The 27,519-nt window shown below is 37.6% G+C and overlaps 1 protein-coding gene across 1 annotated transcript; it reads left to right on the top strand.

Moving 5' to 3' along the window:
- Nucleotides 1-10,808: 10,808 nt before the first annotated feature.
- Nucleotides 10,809-26,790, top strand: LOC107775130 (uncharacterized). The gene is made up of 13 exons (XM_016594814.2): nucleotides 10,809-12,065; nucleotides 13,772-13,946; nucleotides 16,623-16,735; nucleotides 16,886-16,984; nucleotides 18,051-18,120; nucleotides 18,610-18,665; nucleotides 22,222-22,272; nucleotides 22,405-22,509; nucleotides 22,720-22,764; nucleotides 23,693-23,801; nucleotides 24,381-24,583; nucleotides 26,040-26,123; nucleotides 26,355-26,790. Exons 1-13 carry the CDS (start codon nucleotides 10,935-10,937, stop codon nucleotides 26,544-26,546), a joined length of 2,433 nt encoding a protein of 810 aa, XP_016450300.1. The 5' UTR covers nucleotides 10,809-10,934; the 3' UTR covers nucleotides 26,547-26,790.
- The last annotated feature ends 729 nt before the right edge of the window (nucleotides 26,791-27,519 follow it).

Genomic DNA, 27,519 nt, shown 5'->3' with positions numbered 1-27,519 from the left:
GGTCGTATGCTGCGATTCATGGACAATATGACTCAGGCCGGTTTATTTCCGGCAGACCCAGCCACATCTCAGGCGGGCGGGGAAGCACAGACCCCTACCACGCAGGCTCATGGACAGGCAGCTGCTGTATATCAGACCCAGGGTGCACTACTCGTGGGTGGAGTCCAGCCAGTGGCAGCAGCTACACCTGAGCCCAGGCCAGCTGTAGCCGCCGATCCTCAGAAACTATTGGACAGATGGACTAGACTACATCCTTCTATCTTCGGGGGTGAGCGACATGAGGATCCACAGGATTTCATTGATCGTTGCAAGGATAGACTGTACAACATGAGGATATTGGAATCCCATGGGGTTGATTTCGCTTCTTTTCAGCTAGAGGGTAGAGCCCGTTGATGGTGGCAGTCTTATGCTCTTGGCAGACCAGCAGATTCTCCTCCCATGACTTGGGACAGGTTCACCCGTATCTTCTTGGACAGGTATATTCCACCCTCCCAGAGGAAAGAGTTGCGGTTTCAGTTTGAGCAGCTCCAGTAGGGTCAGATGTCAGTGACTGATTATGAGGCGAGGTTTTCTGAATTATCTCGCCATGTACTAATGATACTCCCTACTGAGGCGAAGAGAGTGCGAAGGTTTTTAGCCGGTTTACATACCGGTATTCAGGCCACTATGGCGCGAGAGGTTGAGATGAGTACTTCTTATGAGCGAGTTGTGGAGATAGCCCGGAGGATTGAGGGTGTACGTCAGCGGAGCCGAGAGCAGATTATGAGAGATAAGCGGTTCAGGTACTCTGGAGAGTTCAAAGGTGCTCCGTCCGGGGGCAGAGGTCAGTTCGTGAGGGGACAGTCCAGCAGACCCCCATATCCAGCACCTCCAGTGCGACCTTATCTCAGTGCTATCCCAGAGAGTTCTTACTGCCCACCAGCTATTCAGGGTCCTTCCAGTGGGTATTCAGTTCCCCAGGGCCAGACACTTAGTCAGCAGCCCATCACACCGAAGAGTTGTTACGAGTGTGGGGATCCCAGTCACATGCGGAGGTTTTGCCCCAGGCTTCGAGGTAGACCAGTACAGCAGGGTCAACAACCTATGCTTACCGGACCAGTTGCTCCACCAGTAGTCTGACCACCCAAAGGTGGAGGACAGGTGGGTAGGGGCCGTCCTAGAGGTGGAGGTCAGCCAGACGGAGGCCAGACAGTTGGCGCTCCAGCTCGGTTCTATGCTTTTCTGGCTAGACAAGATGCAAAGGCCTCAGATGCCGTGATTACAAGTATTATTTCTATTTGTGGCAAAGATGCCTCAGTATTATTTGATCCAGGATCTACGTATTCATATGTGTCATCTCTATTTGCTCCATTCCTGGGTGTTTCTCGTGAGTCCTTGAGTACTCCTGTTTATGTATCCACTCCTATGGGCGATTCTGTTGTCATGAACCGGATCTACCGGTCCTGTATTATTACATTCTGTGGTTATGAAACTAGAGCAGATCTCCTATTGCTTGAGATGATCGATTTTGAAATTATTCTGGGTATGGACTGGTTATCTCTATATCATGCTATTCTAGATTGTCATGCCAAGACTGTTACCTTGGCTATTCCAGCATTGCCTAAGCTGGAGTCGAAGGGTTCGCCTGTTAGTTCATTTAATCGAGTTATTTCTTTTTAAAGGCTCAACACATGGTTGAGAAGGGTTGTTTAGCCTATCTAGCCTATGTTCGGGATACTACTACAGAGACTCCTGCTATTGATTCAGTGCCTGTAGTTCGGGAGTTTCCTGATGTATTTCCGTCAGATCTTCCAGGTATGCCACCTGATCGTGATATTGATTTTTGTATTGACTTGGCTTCAAATACCCAGCCTATATTTATCCCACTATATCGCATGGCTCCGAAAGAATTGAAAGAATTAAAAGAACAGCTTGAAGAGTTACTAGCCAAAGGTTTTGTCAGACCGAGTGTATCGCCTTGGGGTGCACTAGTATTATTTGTGAAAAAGAAGGATGGAACAATGCGGATGTGTATTGATTATCGCCAATTGAATAAAGTCACTATTAAGAACAAGTACCCGTTGCCGCGTATTGATGATCTATTTGACCAGTTGCAGGGTGCTAGGGTATTCTCTAAGATCGACTTGAGGTCGGGGTACCATCAGTTGAAGATTCGGGATTCGTATGTTCCGAATACTGCTTTCCGTACTAGATATGGTCATTATGAGTTTCTGGTAATGTCTTTTGGTTTAACTAATGCCCCGGCAGCATTAATGGATCTGATGAACAGGGTATTCAGGCCATATATTGACTCATTTGTCATTGTCTTCATTGATGACATTTTGATCTACTCACGTAGTAAGGAGGAGCATGAGCAGCATATGAGAGTAGTGCTTCAGACATTGCAGGAACAAAAGCTATATGCTAAGTTCTCTAAATGTGAGTTTTGGCTAGAGTCTGTAGCATTTTTGGGACATATCGTATCGGGCGAAGGTATTAAAGTTGATCCCAAAAAGATTGAGGCAGTTCAGAATTGGCATCGTCCCACTTCAGCGACGGAGATCAGGAGTTTTCTGGGTTTGGCAGGTTATTATCGTCGGTTCGTGGAAGGTTTTTCATCTATTGCAGCACCTTTGACCAAATTAACCCAGAAGGGTGCTCCATTCCGATGGTCCGATGATTATGAGGTGAGCTTTCAGAAGCTCAAGACATCATTGACTACAGCACCAGTATTAGTGTTGCCTTCCGGTTCGGGGATGTATACAGTGTATTGTGACGCTTCGCGCGTTGGCTTGGGTTGTGTATTGATGCAGGAAGGGTGACGAGTGTCTATACGTTGTCAAATTAATTGTTTGCCTGCTTACTTGAAAAATCATAAATTATTTTTAATCATAGATTAATTATTATAATAATTGTTTCTCTCTTATTCTTTATCAAATATTAATTCTTGAATTCCTGCATTAATTATTACATGTTATTTGAATTATGTGCCTTAATTGTTATTTGATATTTAGCATATTAAATATTGAACTGCCTATTTGCTCCCTGATTTCCATAACAAGTTATTGCATGTGCTTCACGTCAGCTGAAGCCCCACGAAAAGAATTATCCGGTACATGATTTGGAGTTAGCTGCGATTGTTCACACTCTTAAGATTTGGAGGCATTATCTTTATGGGGTGTCTAGTGAAGTTTACACTGATCATCGCAGTTTGCAGCATTTGTTCAAGCAGGGGGATCTAAATTTGAGACAGCGCAGATGGCTGGAGTTACTAAAAGATTATGATATTACTATCCTGTATCATCCGGGCAAAGCAAATGTGGTTGCAGATGCCTTGAGCAGAAAGGCGGAGAGTATGTGTAGTTTGGCTTTTATTTCAGCAGAAGAAAGACCATTAGCCTCAGATATTCAGTCTTTGGTTAACAGACTTTTGAGTTCTTGCACGTGTTGTGGCCCGGTCTTCACTATTTGAACAGATCAAGGCTCGCCAGTATGATGACCCACACCTGGTGATTCTTCGTGAAACGGTACTACGAGGTGGTGCCAAGGAAGTCACTATTGGTTTAGATGGTGTTCTACGACTCCAGGATCGTCTGTGTGTTCCTATTGTAGATGAACTGAGGAAAAAGATCCTGGAGGAGGCACACAATTCTCGATATTCTATTCATCCAGGTGCTACGAGGATGTATCGTGACTTGAGACAACATTATTGGTGGAGACGAATGAAAAAAGACATAGTTGATTATGTAGCTCGGTGTTTAAATTGCCAGCAAGTTAAATATGAGCACCAGAGGCCAGGTGGCCTACTTCAGCAGATGACCATACCAGAGTGGAAATGGGAACGAATTACTATGGATTTTGTAGTTGGGTTGCCGCGGACCTTGAGGAAATTTGATGCAGTTTGGGTGATTGTTGACAGGTTGACTAAGTCGACACATTTTATTCATGTTGTGACTACGTATACTTCAGAGAGGTTGGCTCAGATTTATATTCAGGAGATAGTTCGGTTGCACGGTGTGCCAATTTCCATCATATCAGATAGAGGTCCTCAGTTTACTTCACATTTCTGGAGAGCAGTACAGAGTGAGTTGGGGACCCATGTAGAGCTCAGCACAGCCTTTCATCCACAGACCGATGGACAGTCAGAGAGGACAATTCAGATTTTGGAGGATATGCTCAGGGCATGTGTGATTGACTTTGGAGGTCAGTGGGATCGTTTCCTGCCTTTGGCCGAGTTTTCTTATAATAATAGTTACTAATCCAGCATCGAGATGGCTCCATTTGAGGCTTTATATGGTCGGCGATGTCGTTCACCTATCGGATGGTTTGAGCCAGGTGAGGCTAAGTTATATGGTACTGATTTGGTAAGGGATGCCTTGGAAAAGGTAAAGTTGATTCAGGAGAGACTTCGTACAGTACAGTCCAGACAAAAGAGTTACGCGGATCAGAAAGCGCGTGATATATCATTTGTGGTAGGTGAAAAAGTTCTCATGAAGGTTTCGCCGATGAAGGGAATTATGAGATTCGGGAAGAAGGGCAAGTTGAGCCCAAGGTTTATAGGCCCATTTGAGGTGTTGAAACGAGTTGGGGAGGTTGCTTATGAGCTTGCCTTGCCTCCCAGCCTATCGGGAGTTCATCCAGTTTTTCACGTATCTATGCTCCGGAAGTATCATGACGACCTATCACATATGTTAGACTTCAGCACAGTTCAGCTAGATAATAGCTTGGGTTATGAAGAGGAGCCAATTGCCATTGTTGATAAACAGGTTCGCCAGTTGAGGTCCAAGAGGATTTCTGCAGTAAAAGTCCAGTGGAGGGGCCAACCGGTCGAGGAAGCGACTTGGGAAGCCGAGGAAGACATGTGGAGCAGATATCCACACTTATACAGCACTCCAGGTACAATTCTAAACCCGTTCGAGCACGAACGTTTGTTTAAGAGGTGGAGAATGTAATGATCCAACCAGTCATTTTAACTTTTACAACCCCGTTCCCTAAAATAAAACTTCCCGTAGGTGCTTATAATGATTTATGACTTGCGGGGATGGTTGGTTCGGGATTTGGAAGTGTTTGAGGCAAAACCGGAACACTTGGTTCCTTAAGTTAGCCTTAAAGTGCTAAGTTTGACTTCGATCAACTTTTTGTGAAAACGACACCGGAATAGAATTTTGATGATTCCAACAGCTCTGTATGGTGATTTTGGACTTAGGAGCGTGATCGAAATTTTATTTGGAAGTCTGTAGTGAAATTAGGCTTGAAATGGCTAAAATAGGAATTTAAAGTTTGAAAGTTTGATCGGGGAGTTAACTTTTTGATACCGGAGTCGGAATCCAGTTCCGAAAATTTTCATAGCTCCATTATGTAATTTATGACTTGTGTGTAAAATTTGAGGTCAATCGGAGTTGATTTGATGGGTTCCGACATTTAATGTAGAAGTTGAAAACTCTTAGTTTCATTAAGCTTGAATTGGGGTATGATTCATGGTTTTAGCGTTGTTTGATGTGATTTAGAGGTTCGACTAAGTTCGTATGATATTTTAGGACTTGTTGGTATATTTGGTTGAGGTCCCGAGGGCCTCGGGTGAGTTTCGGATGGTTAACGGATCAAAAATTTGAGTTAAAAAGCTGCTGCAATTTTTCCTCTTCTGTTGGACATTCTGGGCTGTGATCGACCCCAGATAACAAGCCCAGGTATCGACCCCAGGGTTGACGAGGTACATGCTCGAGCTAGTGTATCGAAGCCATGATCGAAGGTCCAGCTCGAGGGCCATGATCGAAGGCAAGGCTCGAGGGCCAGGATCGAGACCCAAGATCGAGGGTCACAATCGAAGGCTCAAGCTCGATGCCATGATTGAGGCTATGATCGAAGGCCCAACCTCGATACCCTGATCGAGCCATGACCGAGGTCCAGGCTCGAGCCTGTGATCGAAGTCGCGATCGAAGGTAAGGCTCGATGGCATGATCGAAGGTATGGCTCGAGGGCTAGGATCGAGGCCCAGCCCTCGATGCCCTGATCGAAGGCACGTGTTCGATGCCGCGATCTAGGCCCTGTTCGAGGCCCAGTTCTGAAGTGTTGGGCAGTGTTATAAAGAGAGGACATTCGTCCCATTTGCCATTTTTGACGAACTTGAGTTTGAGCAGAGACGACTTTTGGCAGATTTTCAAGGGAAAAACATTGGGTAAGTGATTCTAACTCGGATTTGGTCTACATATACAAGTATATCATTATGTTCACCATAAATTAGTGTTTTGAGATTGAAATTTGAAAAAGTTTAGAAATCTCATAGAAACAAAATTTTTAGATTTCGGTATCGATTCGGAGTCGGATTTGAGTGAAATTGGTATGGTTGGACTCGTAATTGAATGAGTTGTCGGATTTCATAACTTTTGCCGGATCCCGAGATGTGGGCCCCACGGACGAATATTTAATTAATTTCGGGATTTGTATTAAAATTATAGTATTTTCTTATAGAGTTGATTTCCTATAATTTTTAGTGATTATATCGAATTATTTTGGCTAGATTCGAGCCAGACGGAGTTGGATAATCGTGGAAAAGGCCTTCTAGTGGATTAAATTGGAGCAAGACGAGGTAAGTCTCTTGTCTAATCTTGTGAGGGGGAAATTACCTCATAGGTGATTAAAAATTAAATAATTATTGCTAATTGTGAGGGCTACGTATGCACAAGGTGACGAGAGTCCTTGCGTAGCTACTATTAATGCTAAAGTCCGGGTAGTTTAGGACTCAAAGCATGCATTACTTGTGTAAATTATATTCTTTGATTAATTAATATTAATTGATATATATGAATATATATTGTGAATTGTTAGATAAATATATTAAAGGATGAAAACCTCATCTACTTGATTCTCTGTTTAAATTATTAATTGTTAAAAGAAATTATTCTTCCTCCCAAATTTATCTCAAAATAAATATACTCTCCGTCCGGAGGTACATAAAAATGTCCTCCTTTCTTGTGGAGCGGGCCGAACGCCTCGGCAGGATAGATGCATCTATGGATCGCGCCGCACGTCTCTCGGCAGTGTACACGACACTCTGTATCGGGCCATACGTCCTCGGCAGAAATCATGCTTAATAATAATAATTACACGATACTTTAATAATTTATTTCAGTTTGTGAAGCTAATTAATAAATTGGAAAATCCTTGGAATTTAATGAATTATTATTCTTGCTTGTTTAGGAATTTATTGTTACTCCTGTAAATGAGATTTAATTGATAAATTGAAATTTATTTGAATTGAAGGAATTTAATTAATATATTGAGAATTGTTACATTTGAGGGAATTTGATTATTTTCGTTGATTAAATAAATTATTGTAAATTCTGTAAATCATGCTGATTTAAATATCCTAGTTTTATTTCAATTATTATTGACCTATAGTGAGTGTCAAAGTCGGTCATCTCGTCTCTACCACTTCGAGATTAGGCTTGATACTTACTGGGTACACGTTGTTTACGTACTCATACTACACTTGCTGCACTTTTTGTGCAGGATCTGAGACAGGTACTAGTGGAGGACCTATCATCACATACCCACGTCATCCCGAGGCATAGTGGTGAGCTGCCTTTCTGAGCCGTTCTGCAGCTACCAGTGTCTCTTCTTATATTTATATTCTGTCTATTTCATTTCAGACAGTATTTGGAGTTTTGTATAATCTACTAGATGCTCATGCACTTGTGACACCGGGTCTTGGCACATATATTGGTAGAAATTGGTATTTTATTATTTTTTTGGAATAAAAGTTTAACCAATGTACGTTTGACTTATTAGTTGACTTGTCTAGCTGTAGTGTTGGGCGCTATCACGACCTATAGGTGAAATTGGGTCGTGACATCGTGTATCTTTCCTTAAAAAATGCAATGACTATGTGGTTGCCGTATTGATATAAAATATTCAGATGTTAATGATATTTCTCCTTGAAGGAGATATTTGTCACAAAGTTAGTGGTAGAAATATTATAATTCTTAATTTTTGTCATTTATAAATTTAGAATTAGCTTTATATTGTTCATTTGATTATGATTTTCTCTCATGACACTAGAAGTGTCTGAGCAATATTTAGTAGTATAACAAAAGCTCCTGAAGAACTAACTGTTTGTCTAGAAGACACATGACATAAGTAGTGTCTGAATAATATTTGATTGTGGACAATAAATGGAAGGCTCCCGAAGAGATTATTTGTCATTATTGTGGTCAAAACATATGTTATGATAAACCGAAGTTTACTAATACATATGACTATCATACTGAGACTACAAATGATTGAAAGATTGAAAATCTTCATGTTTCCACAATCATATGGGTAAATGTGTATGTGAGAAGTTACCCGCCTTATTCTTCAAATTTTTACTACATCATGTATCACAGTATACTAGAAGTTTACTAATACAAAAGTAGCCACAGTAAATTAGAAGTTTACTGATGCAAAAGTTTATGCCATATTAAACTAGAAGTTTACTTAGAGATATCACATGCCATGATAACTTGAAGTTTTCATCTGCCATTTTTAAATGAGCTATTTGAGAATTCAGATAAGCATATACTGAAGAACTAGAAGATTCTTCAAGAATTCTCTTGTGTTGTTTGTTCTCATAATAACTTGATTATACCAGCTAAAGTTGGGACTAAAATCCCCGAATTCTGAAATATATAAAAGGTGAATACGGGCCCATTCACCTATCATGTGAACCACTTATAGATGCACATATAAGATGGTTATATGTATGTTTATTGTCAACCTGCAGTTTGGCATTTTAAATTGTCTTTCTCAATTAAGAGCATAATTTTTAGATTATGAAATCAAGATAGTTCATCTTGATGATGTTTTATATCCAAGCTGGTTTAGCATTGAATACCTCCTATTAATGGCTAAACTATTGCTTATGAGAACAAAGACTCATGTGTTGGTCTAAGATTTTCTAAATTGCATACAATAGCACTTGTATGCATCAAACCAACAAAATATGATAAGTCCTCCCATCACAATTGGTTTAGGATCAAAAACCATATATTTTTCCTATCTAATAACTTTTGATGTGTGGTATATGATTAATTTCTCTACCACAATGCACAAAGATATGTTTCCCAAAGATGATTGAGGATATGAGTTAGTTTTTCTAACATTTGGGGGATGGAATAAAACGGCAGGAAAATATGCTATATGAATCGAATTATCATTAATATGATCATCGCTTAGAAGATAATTCAAGTCAAATGCCATAAGCATTTGCTGATCCAAAATTAAATATCATATTTCAGCTGCAAATACTCCTATTAAAATTAAAGTCCCTGAAGGATAGAGTTTACTGTACGCATGAAGCGTGGTAGACCAATCGGTTAATCCTCGAAAATAATAGGAGCAAATGATCAAAATGATCATAATAAGGAGGAAATAAGCTCTGGAAGAGCCCACGACATAACATTTCATGAAACTCCAGAAGAAGTTCAGGTACCTGAAAATAAAGAAAGTGATGAGACCTCAACAAGTTATGTCCTTGCGAACTAATACGAAATGATCGTCGACGATATATTTGATACAATATAGTGCATAATATTGTAAAAGATTATGAGGATCAGACCTGTAGTCTAGACACCCGAAGATGTCATACCATTTAAATGTAAGTCATAACCTATATGACTCATTTGATTAATTCTATATGAAGATCCCTGAAGGATTTAAAATGCCTGAAGCAAATTCAAAATCTCGGGAAATATAATCAATCAGATTACAAAAATCTTTGTATGGTTTAAAGCAATCTGGGCGCATGTGGTATAATCGTCTTAGTAAATATTTGTTGAAAGAATGTTACATAAATGATGTTATTTGTCCATTGTATTTTTATAAAGAAAAATGGTGACATTGATGTGCAACAAATTCGTTCAAATAACAATCCGGCAGATTTGTTCGCTAAGTCTTTGCCAACTTCAACTTTTGAGAAGACGGTATACAAGATTGGAATGCGGAGACTCAAATATTTAAAACAAGGTTTTCATCAGGGGGAGTGAAATATGCACTGTACTCTTTTTTTCTTACTAAGGTTTTTTCCCATGGGGTTTTTCTTGTAAGGTTTTTAATGAGGCAACTAGAAATGCGTATTACTAAATATGTGTACTCTCTTTCCTTCATTAGGTTTTTTTTCACTGGGTTTTTTCCTAGTAAGGTTTTAACGAGGCACATTATCTTTTAATGAACATCCAAGGGGGAGTGTTATGAAAATATTATATTGTGGATGTCCATTCATTATTCCGCTATAGATAAATCCATTTAGTACTTTGTTGAAGTTTATCTACAAGAAGCTCAATGAAATGATTTGTAGCAGTTTCTTATTAAACAAGCATGTTGCAAGCAGCTAATGCAGACAACTTATAAGTAGCTGATGCAGGCAGGTTGCAAGCAACTCAATGAAATGATTTGCAACAGCTTCTTATTAAACAAGCAGGTTGCAAGCAACTTATGGAGGCAACTTACGAGCAGCTAAAGAAAAGCCAACTGCTTCCTTTTTTCTATAAATAGAGGAGTTTTCAGTTCATTATGAACATAACTTTGAAAGTTGAATAAAATATCAATCTCCCTCTATACTTGTCTTAAGTTTATTTCTTTTATAATCTTTATTTTATAACGCTGCTAATAGTAATCTCCGGAAATAACAACAACAACCCAGTATAATTCTACCAGTAGGGTCTGGAGAGGGTAGTGTATATGCAGATCTAACCCCTACCCTAATGGGTTTGGGAAAGATAGTGTGTATGCAAACCTTACTCCTACCTCCTCCATCCTCCAAGAATACTAAAACCTACCCCTCCAAAATAAGACCCTTAAGACTTCCATCTTCACTCTTCTAGTATTTCCCTTTCCATCTTCACTTTTCTCAAGGAGTGATCCAATCACAAACCCCAAACTCCAAACGATTCATCGGGTGCAAAGTTCCAGATCGTGTGATGGATCATTCATGGCGTCCTCATCTTCCACCACCCCCAATCCAAGGTAGAATCTGTCCTACTTGCTCAATCTCACACTTCCCTTTTTGCCCTCCACCGCCCCCTCCCCCTTTCCCTTCAAACCCTAGTTTCACCCAGTATCCACCTTATCCTCCTCATCAATCCCTCCCCCGCCCTCCACTTCCATCCCAACCGGCGGCTTACGATCCCTTCGTCGATCATCGCGCTGGCCCCCCCATGCCCCCTCAACTTCATCCGCGGCCGTCCGATGCATATGAAAATTCAAACCCTAGTTTTGATTACGGTAATGTTGGAGTAAAGAGAATGAGAATCGATGATTCAACAGGTTCGTTTATGAACCAAAAGTTGACAAATTTAGCTAGGGTTTCAACCGATAACGAAAGGAGATTGAAACTGATTAGTGAGTTCGGTGCAGCGAATCACGAATTAGACACGGGGCATGGTAGCTTTGATGGTGGAAAATATGATGGATTTTTAGGTGCTAAAAATAGCAATAATAGAAGTTATATTGATCCAGGTTATGGTAATTTGGATAGAAAACGAACATTTCATGAGCAAGAACATTTTGGACAATTAGGATATGATGACAATTATTTGCCAGGAAAAAATGGTTACAAATACAGTAGTCCTCAAGCTGATAGTTACCACCACAATGTAGAGCATGACCGACAGATTAAACTGTACCATGGACATCAGACCCCCATGGATGGTCACGGTTATAGCCAAAATCATTATTCGGAGGCTGCTTCTGCAATGCAGAATACTTATATGGAGTCGAAATTACATCACTATGGTTCGCCATATGACCAAAGGGTTGTTAATTCAGTGAACGGCAGTGGCATGAGCTTGTATTCAGCACAACAGGGTTGTAACGCATTTGCTAGCCAGCCGCCCCTTCCAGCTTCTCCACCACCTCCTCTTCCAATGGAGCCACCTCGGCATGAGCGGCTTGTTTCGTCTTCACCACCTGGAACATCTGCCTCATTTTTTCCAGTTTCTGCTGGTTCTTCAGCTCCTTTGTCATCAGCTTATCCTCCACCTCCTGAATATAATCAGTCCATATCAAGTTATCAGCACAATCTACATGTATCATCCGCATCTGCAAATGAGGTATTTCTTCAGCTTTTTTGGGCGTTTCAGTGTTCTTGGCTTTGCAATTTTTTATCGATTGACTCAGTATGGCTATTATTTATATTTATTGATTGATTGCCTAATTTATCAAATAAATATTGAAATTATACATATAAAAAGTTTCAAAATTCATATTAATTTGTGTCTGTAACTTTATTATTATTGGGTATGTTCTGCTTTTACTTTACTATAATGTTGTTCTTGAAACCTTAAGTTTTGATCAATAATTTGTTATACGTGATTAAAGCAACAGCAAAAGTACCAATACTAATTACTTGGAAGTAGTTCTAAAGGAGAACCAGTATCCTAGTATATTCTTTCTTGATGGTTTCCATCTATTGATGTTTTTGTTAGTTTGCCACGTATAACTATGCTATAGGTATTTGTTAGTTCGATCTTTTACCTTCCTCCTTTTAAAATATTGTACCTCTTGTTTAGACTCTTCTTGAACCGTGTACTATATGAACTGATGAGTTATTTATTTAGAGGGAATGATTGATTACATTGTCAATTTACCTCTTAGATCGTTAATGCTATTGCTAACTTGGGATATGCATGTTAATCCATTAGTTGACTGTTTAAATTTATTGTGAGGTATTTGGGATCTTGTTTTTTCTTTATCCATTTGTCTCTTCTATTGATCCCAAACAGTTCATTCTTTAACTAGAGGGTTAGCATGGTCGGGAGATGCCTCCACTTCCAACTAGTTGACTAGGAGTTCGAGCTGGTTAAAGGGAACTGCTAATGATCTCCTTGGGAGGTGGGGTGGGTTATGAAAGAGGAAAAAGAGAAATTCATTCTTCTTCTTGTGTTAGGATAATATACAGTACTTATAGGTTCAAACTCTTGAGTAGTGATAATTACTTTGCTGTACAGGGAAATCCAGGGAAGTGATTGCCTTCTTGTATGTTGATTCACATGATATTGATATAAGTTCTTATGCATATTTAAAATATAAACACCAAAAAAACGCTTCCTATGTGTTTTTTTCAATTAAGGTAGACTTATTTTATGCTTTACCAATTAAGCTTACGGTCTTCTAATATTAAATTTTCGAATTGTGAAAGACTTGAAACAGTGCTCTACTTTTGCAGGCAGGCTTTGGGGGTATACGAGTTTAACTCTTTGTGTTTCTAACAATATTTATTTGTTATTGTTGGTATGTCTTACTATAACAATTTGGGCGGGCCTATTATCTACTGATGTTTCGAACCGTGTGCCAATGGTCCTTTGGATTTCTCAATTGTAAAGAAAATGTCTTACTATAATAATTCGATCTTTTCTGCATTATCTTGTTGACATGGGTTTCTGCATTATCTTGCAATATGATTCACATTGATGTACGCACTTCACATGATGTGTATTTGGATGTGCTCCAATTGACAACTTTGAATCTTACAACATCCTATGCACGCCTAAACAATATCTCCTAACATTTTTTAAGCTAATCTGTTGTGCGATTTTGTGGTTCTATCAAGTATTGGGATTCTACTTCTTTTTTCCGTCTTTTTGGCCTTTTCTTTTCTTTTGCACCCTCAGCTGGAAAGAGGTTCTTCTTAAATAACAGATGTACATCTCTGTGTCTTTAGCTTGCTTCTTGACTTAACAAGTTGGGGTATCCCTTTTATGTTGGTGTTATGTTATGGTGAAGCAGGCCTTATATATCTGATTTTTGTGGTATCCAGGAACTCCATATGCTCCACTATACGTCATCATCTATGAGCTCCAGAGGAAGTGAACAACCTCTGCGTGACCTACCTTCGGAGAAGTCAAAAGTCATTGATGCTTTTCACATACTAAGGCATCCATACCGTGCTACCCGTCCTGATCATCTTGTTATAATTCTTAGGGGGCTTCCAGGTGCTTCTTTCTTTGCCAGGAACTACTACATTTAGTTATGCACTTGTCCATTTTGTTTTTAGTTGACATATGATGGACTACAAGCTTGAGATCTTTGAATGAAAATTATGATCCTTATATTAGACAAGAGTGGGTTGCTCTAGTGGTAAGCACCCTCCACTTCCAACCAAGAGGTTGTGAGTTCGAGTCACCCCAAGAGCAAGGTGGGGAGTTCTTGGAGGGAGGGAGCCGAGGGTCTATCGGAAACAGCCTCTCTACTCCAGGGTAGAGGTAAGGTCTGCGTACACACTACCCTCCCCAGACCCCAGGGATTATACTGAGTTAAGAGACTAAACACCTTCACCACTTAAATAGAGACTCCTTTTGACCCCGCCCCCTCTCCCCAAAGAAAAGGAAAAGAAAAAGGTGAGCCCTTCTAGTTAACGGAAAAGGAGGTTGAATTCTTTACTATTTTAAGTCTGTTTGAGACATATTAGGTGCTTACAATTCTTCCAGACCACTGAAAATTAGAGAGTACCTCTCTGCACAAGTATTAGTTAGTTCTGAATGAACTTGTTTTAACTCTCCCCCCCCCCCTCCTTTTGCAGTTGTCATGGTATTACATTCTTGCTTTGGCAAAAAATTGAAGTGTGATGTAGGATTAGAAGTATCCTTTTCCTGGTATACTGGGTTCCGTTGAGACAATTCTTTCGCTTTTTTCCTTGTCGCATTACATATGTTGTTCTTCATTATTCCATCTACTAGTCGCAGTAAGCCCGGGCCAAAATTCAAGGTCGAAAAGTTACATATGATTAAAAAGAACAATTTGCATTATGTTTTTAAGTTTTCACCAAATATCTTATTTCTTCTGATAAAAAACAATTGAGTGTACTCAACCAAGATAAATTTCAAACCACCAGCACGTTTTCAGTCTTGTATTCCATGTGAATCCCGAATTGATATACCATGTGTCATATTTAAGAGATTTGCTTAGAACTCGTATCAACACAACAAAGAAGCAAATCTAATTCCCCTATGTTTGAACTCACATGGCTTTAGTTTGCTGATTGCTACCTTTAAAATGCAAAGTTCTATTTTTATTTAGAGGTAAGATTAACGTGGACGTCTAGCGGACATAATCAATATAAATTTGGGGGTTCATATTTTTATTTAAAGGTAATAATATCCTGTATATTTATGATCAAAATATCTTGTTGATGTTGTATGGATCTTCGCTTTTGGACATTTGTTCCTTTGCTACATATTGTAGGATAGACAAATATGTCAGTCTTAGTTTAAACTTCAAAAAGTTCAAAATCTAACGATGATGACAATAATTATGTTTTTTTTAAAAGATCTTCTCATAATTTCTAGAGCATAAGTTGTCCTAAAATATCTCTCTCTCTCTCTCTCTCTCTCTATATATATATATATATATATATATATATATATATATATATATATAAATTTAAAATACATTTTTCTTTGAAAAGTTCAATTTTGATTTCAAAAATTAAATCGGAATAATTTTTGAAACAGAAACAAAAAAAAAAAAAAAAAAAGCACAAAGTTATGTTTTGAAAAAACAACCTGACCAAAATATTCTATACAAAACCAAAATACTATTTAAAAGACCAAAAAAACCTAACCAAAAAATTGTTCTTTAAGAATAAATTTTAAAAAAACAAAACCAAAATCAAATTGAAATTAGGCAAAGAAGACCAAAGAGACACCTTTGTTGATACCACTGGGAATAACAATACTTAATACCTACAATCTTCTTAACAAACAAAAAACTATAAATGTCCACACACCAAAATAGAGTTTAAAAATATTAGGCTTAATATGTTTTACTCTTGTTAATATTTGAACTTTTTCACTTTTAAAGGATGCGTTTATGCTAATGTAGCGATAAAATTATGAAGACCGATGAATAGGAGTTTGGATGCTTACATGTTTTTCTTGAATTTGTAAAGGTAAAAGGTACATAGAAGCTATAGTACTTCAACAATTCTAATTATAGAACCAAACATTCTGGTTAAGATGCAATCATGACTCCATTTGAAGGCTTAAGAAAGCCCATTACTTTTATTTACGAAATGTCTGAGGGCATTTACTGTAATAAAAGGTTAATGTAAGGTGAGAAGGAATTGTAGAAAGATACAGTGTACTATCTCCTAAATAAGAAACACACAGAATTACAAAATAGGACTTAAAAGTGGTATCATTAACTCAACACCAACAAAATTGATAAAGTAAAAAATGGCAACTTTAAGGTCAATAGTTTTGAAAACTTGAACGCCAGGACGACAAAATCTTTAGGTTGTCCCTTATTAATAATAGTAAATTTGACTGTAAGTACTGTAGGGGCAGGAGAAGTATGATCATTTGCTTTCTTCTTTTAAAGATGATGTTAAAATGTTTTCATCTAAATCTTCTGAAAAGAAGTGGATACGTTGTGATCTATAGATTCTTGAGGGCTACTACCATGGGCTGATATGTTACTTTCTCTCCTAACCACTGAAAGCAGGCATTCATGTTATATGTCCTTTTGTGACTTGAGTACCTGCATTCTTATTTGAAAATTGTTAAAAGGCAATAGCTTACTATAGAGAAACATCTGTAACAAGGCTAAAGAATTTGGATTCTCTTTTAAATTTTCTGCTTGTATTTTCAGCTTTATATTACCTTTTTCAGGGAGTGGAAAGAGCTATTTGGCAAAGATGTTACGTGAACTTGAGATTGAAAACGGTGGCACTGCGCCTCGCATTCACTCAATGGACGATTACTTCATGACTGAAGTTGATAAGGTCTTCCTATCTCGTTATCTTACTTAAAGTTCTTTTGATTGTCGACATCCCCCACTTTTCTTTCTTTCATATATTCTAGCCTCCTATTAATACCCGTTTCTAGTTAGAATAAGTCTTCTGCCAAAAAATTTATAAAGCAAGTACTTTCAGGTTGAAGAGAGTGAGATTACAAAATCTTCTGGTTCTGTCAGAGGCAAAAAAATTACAAAGAAGGTCATGGAATACTGCTATGAACCTGAGATGGAGGAGGTAAAGACATCTCTACCTAAGCTTAAGAGATAACTGAACTTCCATGATTTAAATTTGGAGCCATTAGTTTTAAATTTTATTATTTACAGTGGAGTGGAATCCATAACCCCCACCCCCCACCACCACAAAAAAAGAAGAAGGAAAATAAGGTGCTCGCTTACTTCTGCAGTTCTCATCTTGGATCAGGAATTAGGCCTGATATAGCTTCCTTTCATCTTTTTGTTGCTTGATCTTGCAAAGCTCTTGTTTGGTATTTGAGGTTTATCCATAGCATTGTAAGATCTGGTGATAGATGACTTGTACAGAAGTTCAGTCTTTTACTCGAAAAAGGATATTTTATTTGGTTACCCAAGTTCATGGTTCCATTTTCTTTTTTTATAAGTAATAAAGACTTTTATTAATGAAAGAAAAAGCACCAAGTTAGTGCCCAAACATAGTTACAAGTTGTGCAGATTTCCGATTATATTTAACAAGGCATTCCTGTACATAGAAAAGGTTGCACCTAAAAACTACCAAAGAAATAGAGCTAAACTTAAGGCTAAGTATATTCCACTTTGCCTAGTCTTTGTAAGGCTAGTACCTTGAGGTTGAGTGTTTGAGTCACCAAGGGAGCAAATTGGGAAAAGCCACTGTTTGGTTACTGATTAGGGGGTTGAGTTCACCGTATCTACAAAGAAACATTTTCATATTTATTGCATGCTCGGTAACTTTTTGCTTAAAACTATGAGGTAATCCCTATGTCACTGATTTATTATACCTTTAGTCCTTTAGTAACAGAAACATAGCACTAGGCGATAGTATGTGCCCATGTGTTGCTATTTCTCTTGTGGGTTTAATGTTGATGTAATGGTATATCATAATTTCATCTTTCAAGAAGCTTGACTCGTCCAAACTGTAGCGATTTTGGAATCAATCAATGATGTAGAAATGATCTTTTGAAATTCCTGGTTGATTGGGTTCGGATTTTGCCCAACTCATCATGATGTTAATTTGCTTTTCCTAGTTTTCTGCAATTTAGTGCCTCGTATATATTGTTACCTATTACCTATTTGATTCTGTGTTTCAGGCCTATCGGTCCAGCATGTTGAAGTCTTTTAAAAAGACCCTGGATGATGGGGCTTTCTCTTTCGTAATTGGTATGATATTCTGGGGCGAATGGATTGCTCTTACTCTGCATTTCCATATTTCATTTTTTTGACCATCATCTAAGCCTGGCATTTGGAATAATTTGTATCAATGTTTCCTCTTACAGCTGAATGGCAATTCTTTTGTTTAATATGTCTGTGAGATTCATTGAAATTTGCCTGTGATATGAATGCACACTGCTATCAGCTGTTTTGTCATGCCCTTTGTTGCTCCCCACTGTAGCATATTTCTAAAGAAAACCTCCACTTTTGTTGGATCTAGGAAACTCGAAGGCAAACAGTGTCTCATAGGTTTCTTGATAATAGCTAGCACATTGGTTCTTGAGTCATGCTAGATTGTCTAGTTAAAAGTTAAACCATAGTTTAATTATAGATTAAGTGGTGATGCAGTGCGTTGCACTGCCTTCAGTTTACTAACTACAGATGCAGTTTTGTTCGGCAATTGACCCATTTGTTGCTGGTATTTGTGCCTCATCTTAGTGGATGACCGCAATCTGCGGGTAGCTGATTTTGCTCAGTTTTGGGCAACTGCAAAGGTATACTCTCAGTTCTCTCTATTACGCAACCAGTTCACGTGCTATACTCTTGTTTAATTGTTTTCTAGGACACTTTGGATGTCTGAAATTCGTAACCTTTTGTGTTTGTCTATGTGTGGTTTGTCACTGTTTTATAGGTTGTTAATTCTTTGGAGTTCTAAATAATATAACCTTAGTTGATCAATAGAACTTTTTGCTGCAGTGACTTTGGTTGTTCAACATGACTGGGTGGTTACTGCGTGTTTGAAGATTTTCACTCCATCCAATCCTAACTTTTGTTATAGTTGTCTTGTATTATCAGCTTTTGTCAGTTGCAATTTATTTAATTCACGGTGTGCATTTTTCCTGAATTTCTATTTTCTTTTGTCCACTTAAAAGTATCGGTTCCTGATCACTTGTCTTTGTACTATTTAGGATTTTATCCCTTTCTTGGGTGGTAATGATCTCATATAGAACACCTTATCATGCATTTCTTTAGATAGTAGAGTTACTGAAGAAGGAAAAAGTAAGCACCATGTCTTGTGTGTTTGGTTTTGTTTGGCCAATGTGGCATCAATAATTTAGTGGTGATGTTGCTTTGCAGTTCGCCCAAGACATTTTTGCTTTATCTTGTTTTGTTTCACAGTGAACATCAATTCTAGTGTAATACATATCAATGTGATAGGAATTGCCAAGGTTATCTTTTTCACGTCTCGATTTGATTGGATAGGTTCCTGGATTTTGGAACTTGTGAATTTTGTTCTAGGTGAAAGTTCGTTTAAGATTATAAAAGGGGGTCGCTGTGGTTCAAGAAAGTGTTACTTGATTTTTTTAAAAAGGTTCAAGCAAGTGTTGATTTTATCAAAAACTGTCTATAGAGTTGTTTGGTTTGTGGTAGGATTTTGTAATCTTGGGTTGTTGATATTTTGATTCAGAAGATAATTGCTATTCAACAACCACAAAGCTTCATACATCAACTCGGACAAATTCTAGAACTTAATTTTTAGTACTAAATTATAGGATAAGAGTGTCATATATCCTGACGTGCAGTTTCATTAAATTTGAAGCTTCAGACTAAGTTTCACCTAAACACTGCAGAATTGTGAATTTTCAGCGAGCAAGTTCAATTGTCATTAGTGATGGTGCTAAAATTTCCAGCTAGAACAACGGAAAAGTAGAGCAAAAATTAGTAGCATTTCTTTGGATCTACAACTTCTTTATAGAAGCTAGAAATCTGTGGATGACAAATGGGTGTAGAATTTCTAGATTTATCAGCTGCGGAACTTGCTTTGCTGTCGAGGCACTGCTGGTTATCTAAATACAGCTAAAAAGCTACATGTATTGAGAAAGTATAAATTTCTTTCTTTTGCCTTTTTTTTTTGTGTTTTTTTTTGTGGGTGGGTTTTCGGTGAGCAAGCTCAATTAAAAAGAGCTTGATTGATGAAAGCAATTCATATGTGGAGAAGCCAAGCAACTAATAAGCCATATAATTGAAGTATAGTTTATGTTTTAGATTTGTAGCCAAAAGAGATTTGAATCATATCTTGAGCCACTTAGCTTGTCCTTTAGTAATTTGGTTTTCCTTATAGAGTCAGTTTCTGTATTGACTGGAGCCTCCACAGGTAGGAGCCAAGTAACTGCTGATGGCTTGTTTCTGCTATTACATAGAATTAGTTCGATGGTTATTATGCATGAATTTTCAGAGGAGTTGGTATATGAATCTTTCATTATGAACACCTCTTTGTGATCAATTATTCTCCCTCTGTTTCAGTTTATGTGACACTATTTTCTTATTAGTCCGTTTAAAAAAGAATGACACATTTTCATATTTGGAAAAAATCTAACTTAAACTTTCCATTTTCCCCTTAATGAGAAGCTTTTATAGCCACACAAATGATATGGCATGTGCTAGACCATAAGTTTCATTAGTTTTATTGCCACAAGTTTCAAAATTCTTTCTTTCTTAAACTCCGTGCCGAATGAAACTGTATCACATAAATTGGAACCAATGGAGTAAGATTGAATTTGTTAAAATTTGCTAATCAGATATTTGAAATGTACTTGCTTGATGCCGTGCTATGCTTTTTTCATGTCATTTTCCTTTTTATCTCTGTTTTTTGTGATGAGACTGAGTAATGCTGGTTGAGTTCATGTAATTATTGAAGTAGCAAAATTGAGTTGAGTTAATGTAGTTTAGTTTTCTTGTTGGGGATTTGCCTGAATTTGTTATACATATATTTTGAAATTTGAGCTAAGCATTTAGAGTCTAGTGTAAATTTCATTGTGTGAAGGCAATCAAACTCTCTCCCAGTAACTCGGTAGGTTCCTATTTATTCAGTCTGGTTATCTGTTGTATAACATCATGAATGTGGCTTATGTAGTCTTTCTAGATACAGTTTTCTTAGAAGGCAATGATTTCATTCTTAAAACACCCAGTAGGTTTCAAAAAGATATGTTCAAGGTTTAAAGTAAGACTCAACACAAGTCATTCAAAGTTGTCCACCAAGCTTGTCCATCTAACTATACAAGTAGCTGCATAAAGTGCCTTCGTTCATAAAAAGATGAGACTAATAGCCTGTTTTGGCCCAAGCTTCTCAAGAGACCAAAAGTGCTTTTTTTCTCAAAAATATTTTTTTTCCTAACTTGAGGTGTTTGGCCAAGTTTTTTTGGGGAAAAAAGTGCTTATGGGAAGAAGCAGAAGTAGTTTCTGAGAAGCAGAAAAAAGTAGCTTCTTCCCAAAAGTAGAAGCAGAAGCAGTTTTGACTTTTCTTCTTACCAAAAATAACCTTAACAAAATATTGTATATATCAAAATAACCGTTAAACCTAATACTTAGGATATTAATGTATTAATATTTCTTATTATTTTTAGGATAGCTTTCTAATATATAGTGACTTTAGGGGTGAATGCTTTTATATTTGTTGAATGATTTTTAATATATTTAACTTATATTAAAAGAATTAAGTATTTTTAAATTTTATTTTCATATTTTAGTTAAATAAAATAAAAAGATTTAATTTTTGCCTGTAATAACAATTTTTTACGATTATTCTTTGGTCCTTTTCCATATTAATTATTAAATAAATCTATTCATGTCCTTATTCGTAATTTGATACTTAAAAGCACTTTCTGAAAAGCTTGGCCAAACACAAATTATTGCTCAAAAGTGCTTTTCAGAGTGATTAGCCAATCACAAACTGTTTCTCTCCAAAAGTACTTTTGAAAAAAGCACTTCTCAAAATAAGCTGATTTCTCCAGCTTGGCCAAACATGCTATAAGTAAAGCTGATATTATTAGGTCTCTCGTCATTTATTTGAATGTTAAATGACAATTACACTCTTGGTCGGTGTTCTGGCATTTTGGACCAGAATGGTGCCTCTTGCTTTTTAAATTTGTTGCTCGTGTCATTTCCTACAGTGATGCATGCTGCTTCTGTTACTTCTGTACTATTGTGGCTTCTTCAACTGTTGATTATCTTCTTCAAAATCACTGTCACATTTATTTGAGGAACTGATTGTTGCCCATCTGTTTACCATGATTGTTTTGTTTGTTTATTTTGTGTTGCTTATTATTTCAGAGATCTGGTTATGAAGTGTACTTGCTAGAGGCGACCTATAAGGACCCAGCGGTAAGTTCAGTCATGTATTTCTTTGTACCATGACAATTTTTCGAGCATTATGTCTGCTTTATTGATTTTCTTCCGTAGCTTGTATATATCCACTGAATTTACTCTTTTATCCTCATGTCCTTGTGGATTCAGGGATGTGCAGCAAGGAATGTGCACGGTTTCACGCGGGATGACGTACAAAGGATGGCTGCCCAATGGGAGGAAGCTCCATCCATGTACTTGAAACTTGATGTTAAGGTACTTTCTCCTTAAAAACTATCCTGTTGCATAGTTGGGTAGGTTCTACATTCCTGGACTCTCAAGTGGATTTATACAATTCAACTTATTCCAGAGAAGTAGTTGTTACTGTAGTCTTTAAGACCTTATGTAAGAAGTCAGTTTTATCAGCTTTTAGGAGTTGGATGCTCATGTCTTTTATTCTTGTGTGTTATTTCAACAATGTGGCAGTCATTACTTCATGGAGATGCTCTGGAGGAGGGTGGAATCCAAGAGGTAAATTTTGTTATTCATATGTCATTGAATACTATCTAACCTAGGTTCAATTGATGCACGCACATGACCGTGTGTGTGAACACAGACACATATGTTCAACGTAACCCATAGAATTCTCCTAGGAGATGGAGTGAGGCCTGCCTAAAGTTGCAGATAGAAGCTACTAAGCGAAAGATAAAGCCCTGTACAACTGGTGTAGGGGGTAGAAGAGGAAAGAGGAGAGAAAGGAGGAGGTAGGAACTAGGAATGGGGTCTATTGTAAATAACCTCAACCCCAGCTGTTGCATCCCCTAGTGTAAACACCTGATGGATACTTGGGCATCCAATCGAGTATGAGAGGTAGATTAATGGCGTGGGATGCCGCGACCTTTATCTGTGCTCTGGAGTATCTGGAAGTAGCTGTCTGGCCTTTTAACTATAAAAGGAAAAAAGAAACAGACTAGCCTATGATTGTGTTGGAAATGCTACTTGGAGAGTCCAACAATTTCTTTTATACAGTTTTGGCCTATGTTGCTCGGACTCTTCAAAAATTTTGTTGGGTGCGTGTCGGATCCTCCAAATTTAGTGCATTTTTGAAGGACCCGACACGGGTGCGACAACACTTTTGGAGAGTCTGAGCAATATAGGACTTTTGGCATAAAGGAAAATTTTCCTATGGCTTTGAAGTTGTCAAAAAAATAAAATAGAAGAACCCCATGGCTTGTAAATTTGGCATCATTTAGCTTCGAGAATAGTTCGCCTTTTGGAACCTAAGCTTTGTTCATTTAATTATGTGGCTTTCATTTATAAAACAGAAAACTGAGATAATCTGCTAACTTATAATGTCTTAATTCACATCTTTTTCTGGTGGTGCTACCAAAGCATGTGTGGTTTGTGCTACTGGGAGGTAGAAAATTCTGAAATTATGGGTCTTATTTTGGATCTGCAGGTGGACATGGACATGGAAGATGATGACTCATTAGGAATGCCTTCTGCTTTAGATGAAGAGAACATTGAGAAGTTTAGTATACCTCCCCAAGAGGATATTCCGGCTGATGGTAGGTCATGATTCTGTCATTAGGATCATTTGTATTTATTATGTTGATCTCGTCCTTCTTGTCGTATGCAAATTCTAACTAGTGAACAATTTCACAGTTAGCATGGATGGAATCATTTCTGATGATTATCTCAAATCAAATTTGCTATAGTTCTGGTGTAGATGTATATTGTTTCCTGCCTTAGCAACAGTGGACATTGCCTTTTTTTTTTTTTAAATTTTTTAGATTTGATGTAGTAATAGTAGGTCATATGCTTGTTTTGAGGCTTAAAAGTTGAGTTAATTTTATTGTGTAATAACACATAGAACCCAACTTTTTATGGTGGTTGAATTTGGCTAATTCCAAGGTTCAGCTGTCAACACTTTATCTTTGAACACTGGGCTGTAACATATTCTATCTTCCAATGATTACTTGTCACATGAGTTAGGCTCTATTAAATGTAGTCTAAGGATCTCTTTATCTTTATGTATATCATTCTGGAGTAGATACATACAAATTTATCCTTTCTTCATTGTCTTGGTTTCAGAAAGGTGTCTAATAAGGCATCTAATTATATTTCATTATTTAATTTAATATTAGGCGATGTAAAGGATGATCAGGAGTCGGACCATGAAGTTGACCAAATAGCTGATGTAAAAGGATTAGCAAAGAGTAAATGGTCATCTGATTTGGATGAAGATGATACTCGAAGAAATGAAGATGCCACTAAAAACTTAAATGCTCTCTCAGGGTTGATACAATCTTACAGCAAAGAAGGGAAGTCAGTACGTTGGGGTGACCAGGTAACTTTTAAGTGTTATGAACGATAGCTATTCCAAGTCCTTTGTTGATGTGGTTCTCTTTCTGTGAATATGATTGGCGAAAACTTTTCATCTGTCTGCTTTCCATCTCTGTTTTTTCTGATGGGTTTACCAGCAAAGATTGACGTATTTGTGTCATTATATCTTTTCCTCTTCTCATCGTCTCATCTCCTGTCACTTAAAACTAGCAAGGGTCTGCTGGATACACTGTCGTGAAGAATTCCCCCTTCCACTCTATGCTTTTACTTCGAAAAGAAGTATTTTGAGAAAGGAAATGAGGAGTCCAAAATATTTTTAGAAAGGAAATGAGGAGTTCGGAATATTTTCTTTAGCAATGAAAGGAGTCTCTCCATATTATAGGTTGTTTCTGTGCCTATGTTCTGTTTGGCGTGATCATCCGGCAAATTATGTTTAGATTATCATCACATGCTTCATTGTTAATTTGCATATAATAGAGGTTCCTGACTGCAGAATCTGGGCAGATGAATCAAGCATATTTTCTTGTTTCACAAATGTAAATTAATAAAAAATGTGGAAATGTGCTATTTGTTTTTTTGTTGGGTTGCACATGGGGTACTTCAACGATTCTTCTCTTAACAATATTATTGTAAGTTTGGAGTGTATGTATCTTCATGTTTTTTTTTCTGCCATGGGCATGCTTTATATCAGTGGGTTTCATTACTGTTCTAGATACTTATCAGAAAGAGAAGCACCTATATAGCTGATATTGATTACTTTCGAATGATGAGCAAAGATCTTGTTTATCCCGAAGGGGAGGGAAGAATTTTTGGAATTGAATTAAGTGGTTCCATGTCATTGAAAGGTTAAGCTGTTTGATGTGGGGAGATTTCTTTTTTCAATTTTACATTAGCATTAGGGGGAGGAAAGATTTGAGTGGTAAATGGTTCCATCTCATTAAAATTTATGCTTGATGGGAAGTTTCTTCATTCACATTTGCATTGGTGGTGTATCATATTGGCATGTTTACGTAGCTATTACTCGTTTCAATTTATGCTGTATACTTTCGTATATTTAGTAAGTTTTTAGTTACAACATTCCAATTTTATCAGTGATGACACTCCCTTGTAGGAATGATTTGGCATTAAGATCACAAGATTTAAAACGGTAATTTTGATATATTCTGCACACTTTTAGTTTAAAATCACAAGATTCAAAAGTCTTCTTCACCCTTTTTGAAATTCGTACCAGTCCAAATGAAACAGAGGGAACAACAAGGTTTTGATGATAATTGTAACTTGTTCCAGACTTCCAGTTTGCTAACTTTATCTATTACAGTGCTATCAAAATCTTTACGAGGAAGTAGAGATTACCTGTTTCTACCAATCTGATTGTTTTTTTTTCCAACCTGTTCTACTGTTCATGTTAAACCATTCTCTCGCTAAATTTTTTCTGCTCACTTGTTTTTTTTTTTTTTTAGGTGACCAAAAGAGGCTTTTCGATAGGGGCAACAAAAGCGACCAATGTATCCTTGTTAATTGGTCCTGGTGCAGGATACAACTTGGTGAGATTCCACGAACAACTATTATTTAAATTATTTGAATCATCGTCATTTCCATGTTGGTGTTTATTTAGCTATATTATGCTTGTAACCTTGCTGAGTAACTTTCTAGTTACTTTCTGGAAAGCTTGTTCTTCATAATTCAACATTTGGTTGGCATATGCTTTCAATTTCTGTGTGTGTGTACGTGGAACCCGTACGATAAGCTGTCTTATTCTTTCAACATATATGCAGAAGTCTAACCCTTTGCCAGAAGAAGAGAAGTTGATATCAACTAGAAATAATGGCGAACCAAAGAGGCAAAACATATTTCAAGAGAGACTACGAGCAGAGCGTGAGTCGTTTAGGGCTGTTTTCGAGTCTTTTAGAACAGGCTCTGACAAGAGGCGGCATCGGATATCTGGGCTTGATGCTGAAGGTGAATAGTACAGAAGATGGGTCTAAAATCACATCTTAGCAGTGCTGGAGAGGAAGAAACCTGCCAGCCTTGTGCGGAGGCCGGCGGAGGGCTAAATTATTTCTGTTGTAATTTAGTAGTAATTCGTTTTACTAGGAGAAAAATAGGAAGTTGGTGGGCCTGGGCAATAGTCATGGGTGCATTCTTGCGTCTGTACAATGGAAAATTTTGGAAATGAAGGGGTTCAATGGCAATAGTGGTTCATTCAAAGTAGCTAAAGATGTTATCTCTTCCTACTTGGTTTCCACATGTTTTACCGCCAATTTGCAGTTTCTCCTTGAGCTGCAGAACTGAGGAGTTTGTTAGAGATTTAAATAAGCAAACATTTAGAGCCTGTTTGGAAAGCCACCTAGGAATTGGATTTGGGTGTAATTAATTACACATTTTGACATGCCAAGTAATTACTTGGTCAGCATGTAATTGGGTGCACTTGGTTCGGCAATCGCATAAGTTTGCTTGAACTTGGAGGTGTTTTGCCTAAGGAACAGTAAATCCTTAGTTCCAGATTGTGTCAATGGGTTGGTTACCTCAATATTTCCGTTAGGGGTCTTTAAGTTAGGATAAAGGAGCACGATCCAAGCATTATCTTAAAAGATTAGAGTGCGCAGTGCTACAATGGTTGCAAAGAAGTAATCTCAGCAAAGAGATGCATGATTATATGCCTTCATTTAGATGTGTTGGGGGAATTGGAGGATATCCCCAACTCCGACATAGACAAATACCAGATCTTTTTATTTGCTCAAGTTTTGATGGTTAGAGGTAATAATAGACTTGATGGAATAGCCTAACCTGAGACCACCACGACGACAAAAAATTCTATAAGACGACATTATATAAAATATAAAAAGTACTAGAAGATTTTTATATTTCCTGCGAGTACAAGAATGTTCAATAGAGGAAGCATAGAACTTAAAAAACTAAAATTAGGCATGTGGATAACTT

Source organism: Nicotiana tabacum, chromosome 22 (assembly GCF_000715075.1).
Source record: "Nicotiana tabacum cultivar K326 chromosome 22, ASM71507v2, whole genome shotgun sequence".
NCBI classification, from domain to species: Eukaryota; Viridiplantae; Streptophyta; class Magnoliopsida; order Solanales; family Solanaceae; genus Nicotiana; species Nicotiana tabacum.
Note: the sequence above shows the minus strand (reverse complement) of the source record. Positions and strands in the feature narration are given on the sequence as shown.

Bases quoted from the DNA above. Each gene is read 5' to 3' on its own strand.
- LOC107775130 (XM_016594814.2), top strand. From the start codon at position 10,935: ATGGATCATTCATGGCGTCCTCATCTTCCACCACCCCCAATCCAAGGT. The intron at 16,736-16,885 runs GTCTTCCTATCT...AAGTACTTTCAG, and splicing joins TCATGACTGAAGTTGATAAG to GTTGAAGAGAGTGAGATTAC. The intron at 18,666-22,221 runs GTATACTCTCAG...TTATTATTTCAG, and splicing joins AGTTTTGGGCAACTGCAAAG to AGATCTGGTTATGAAGTGTA.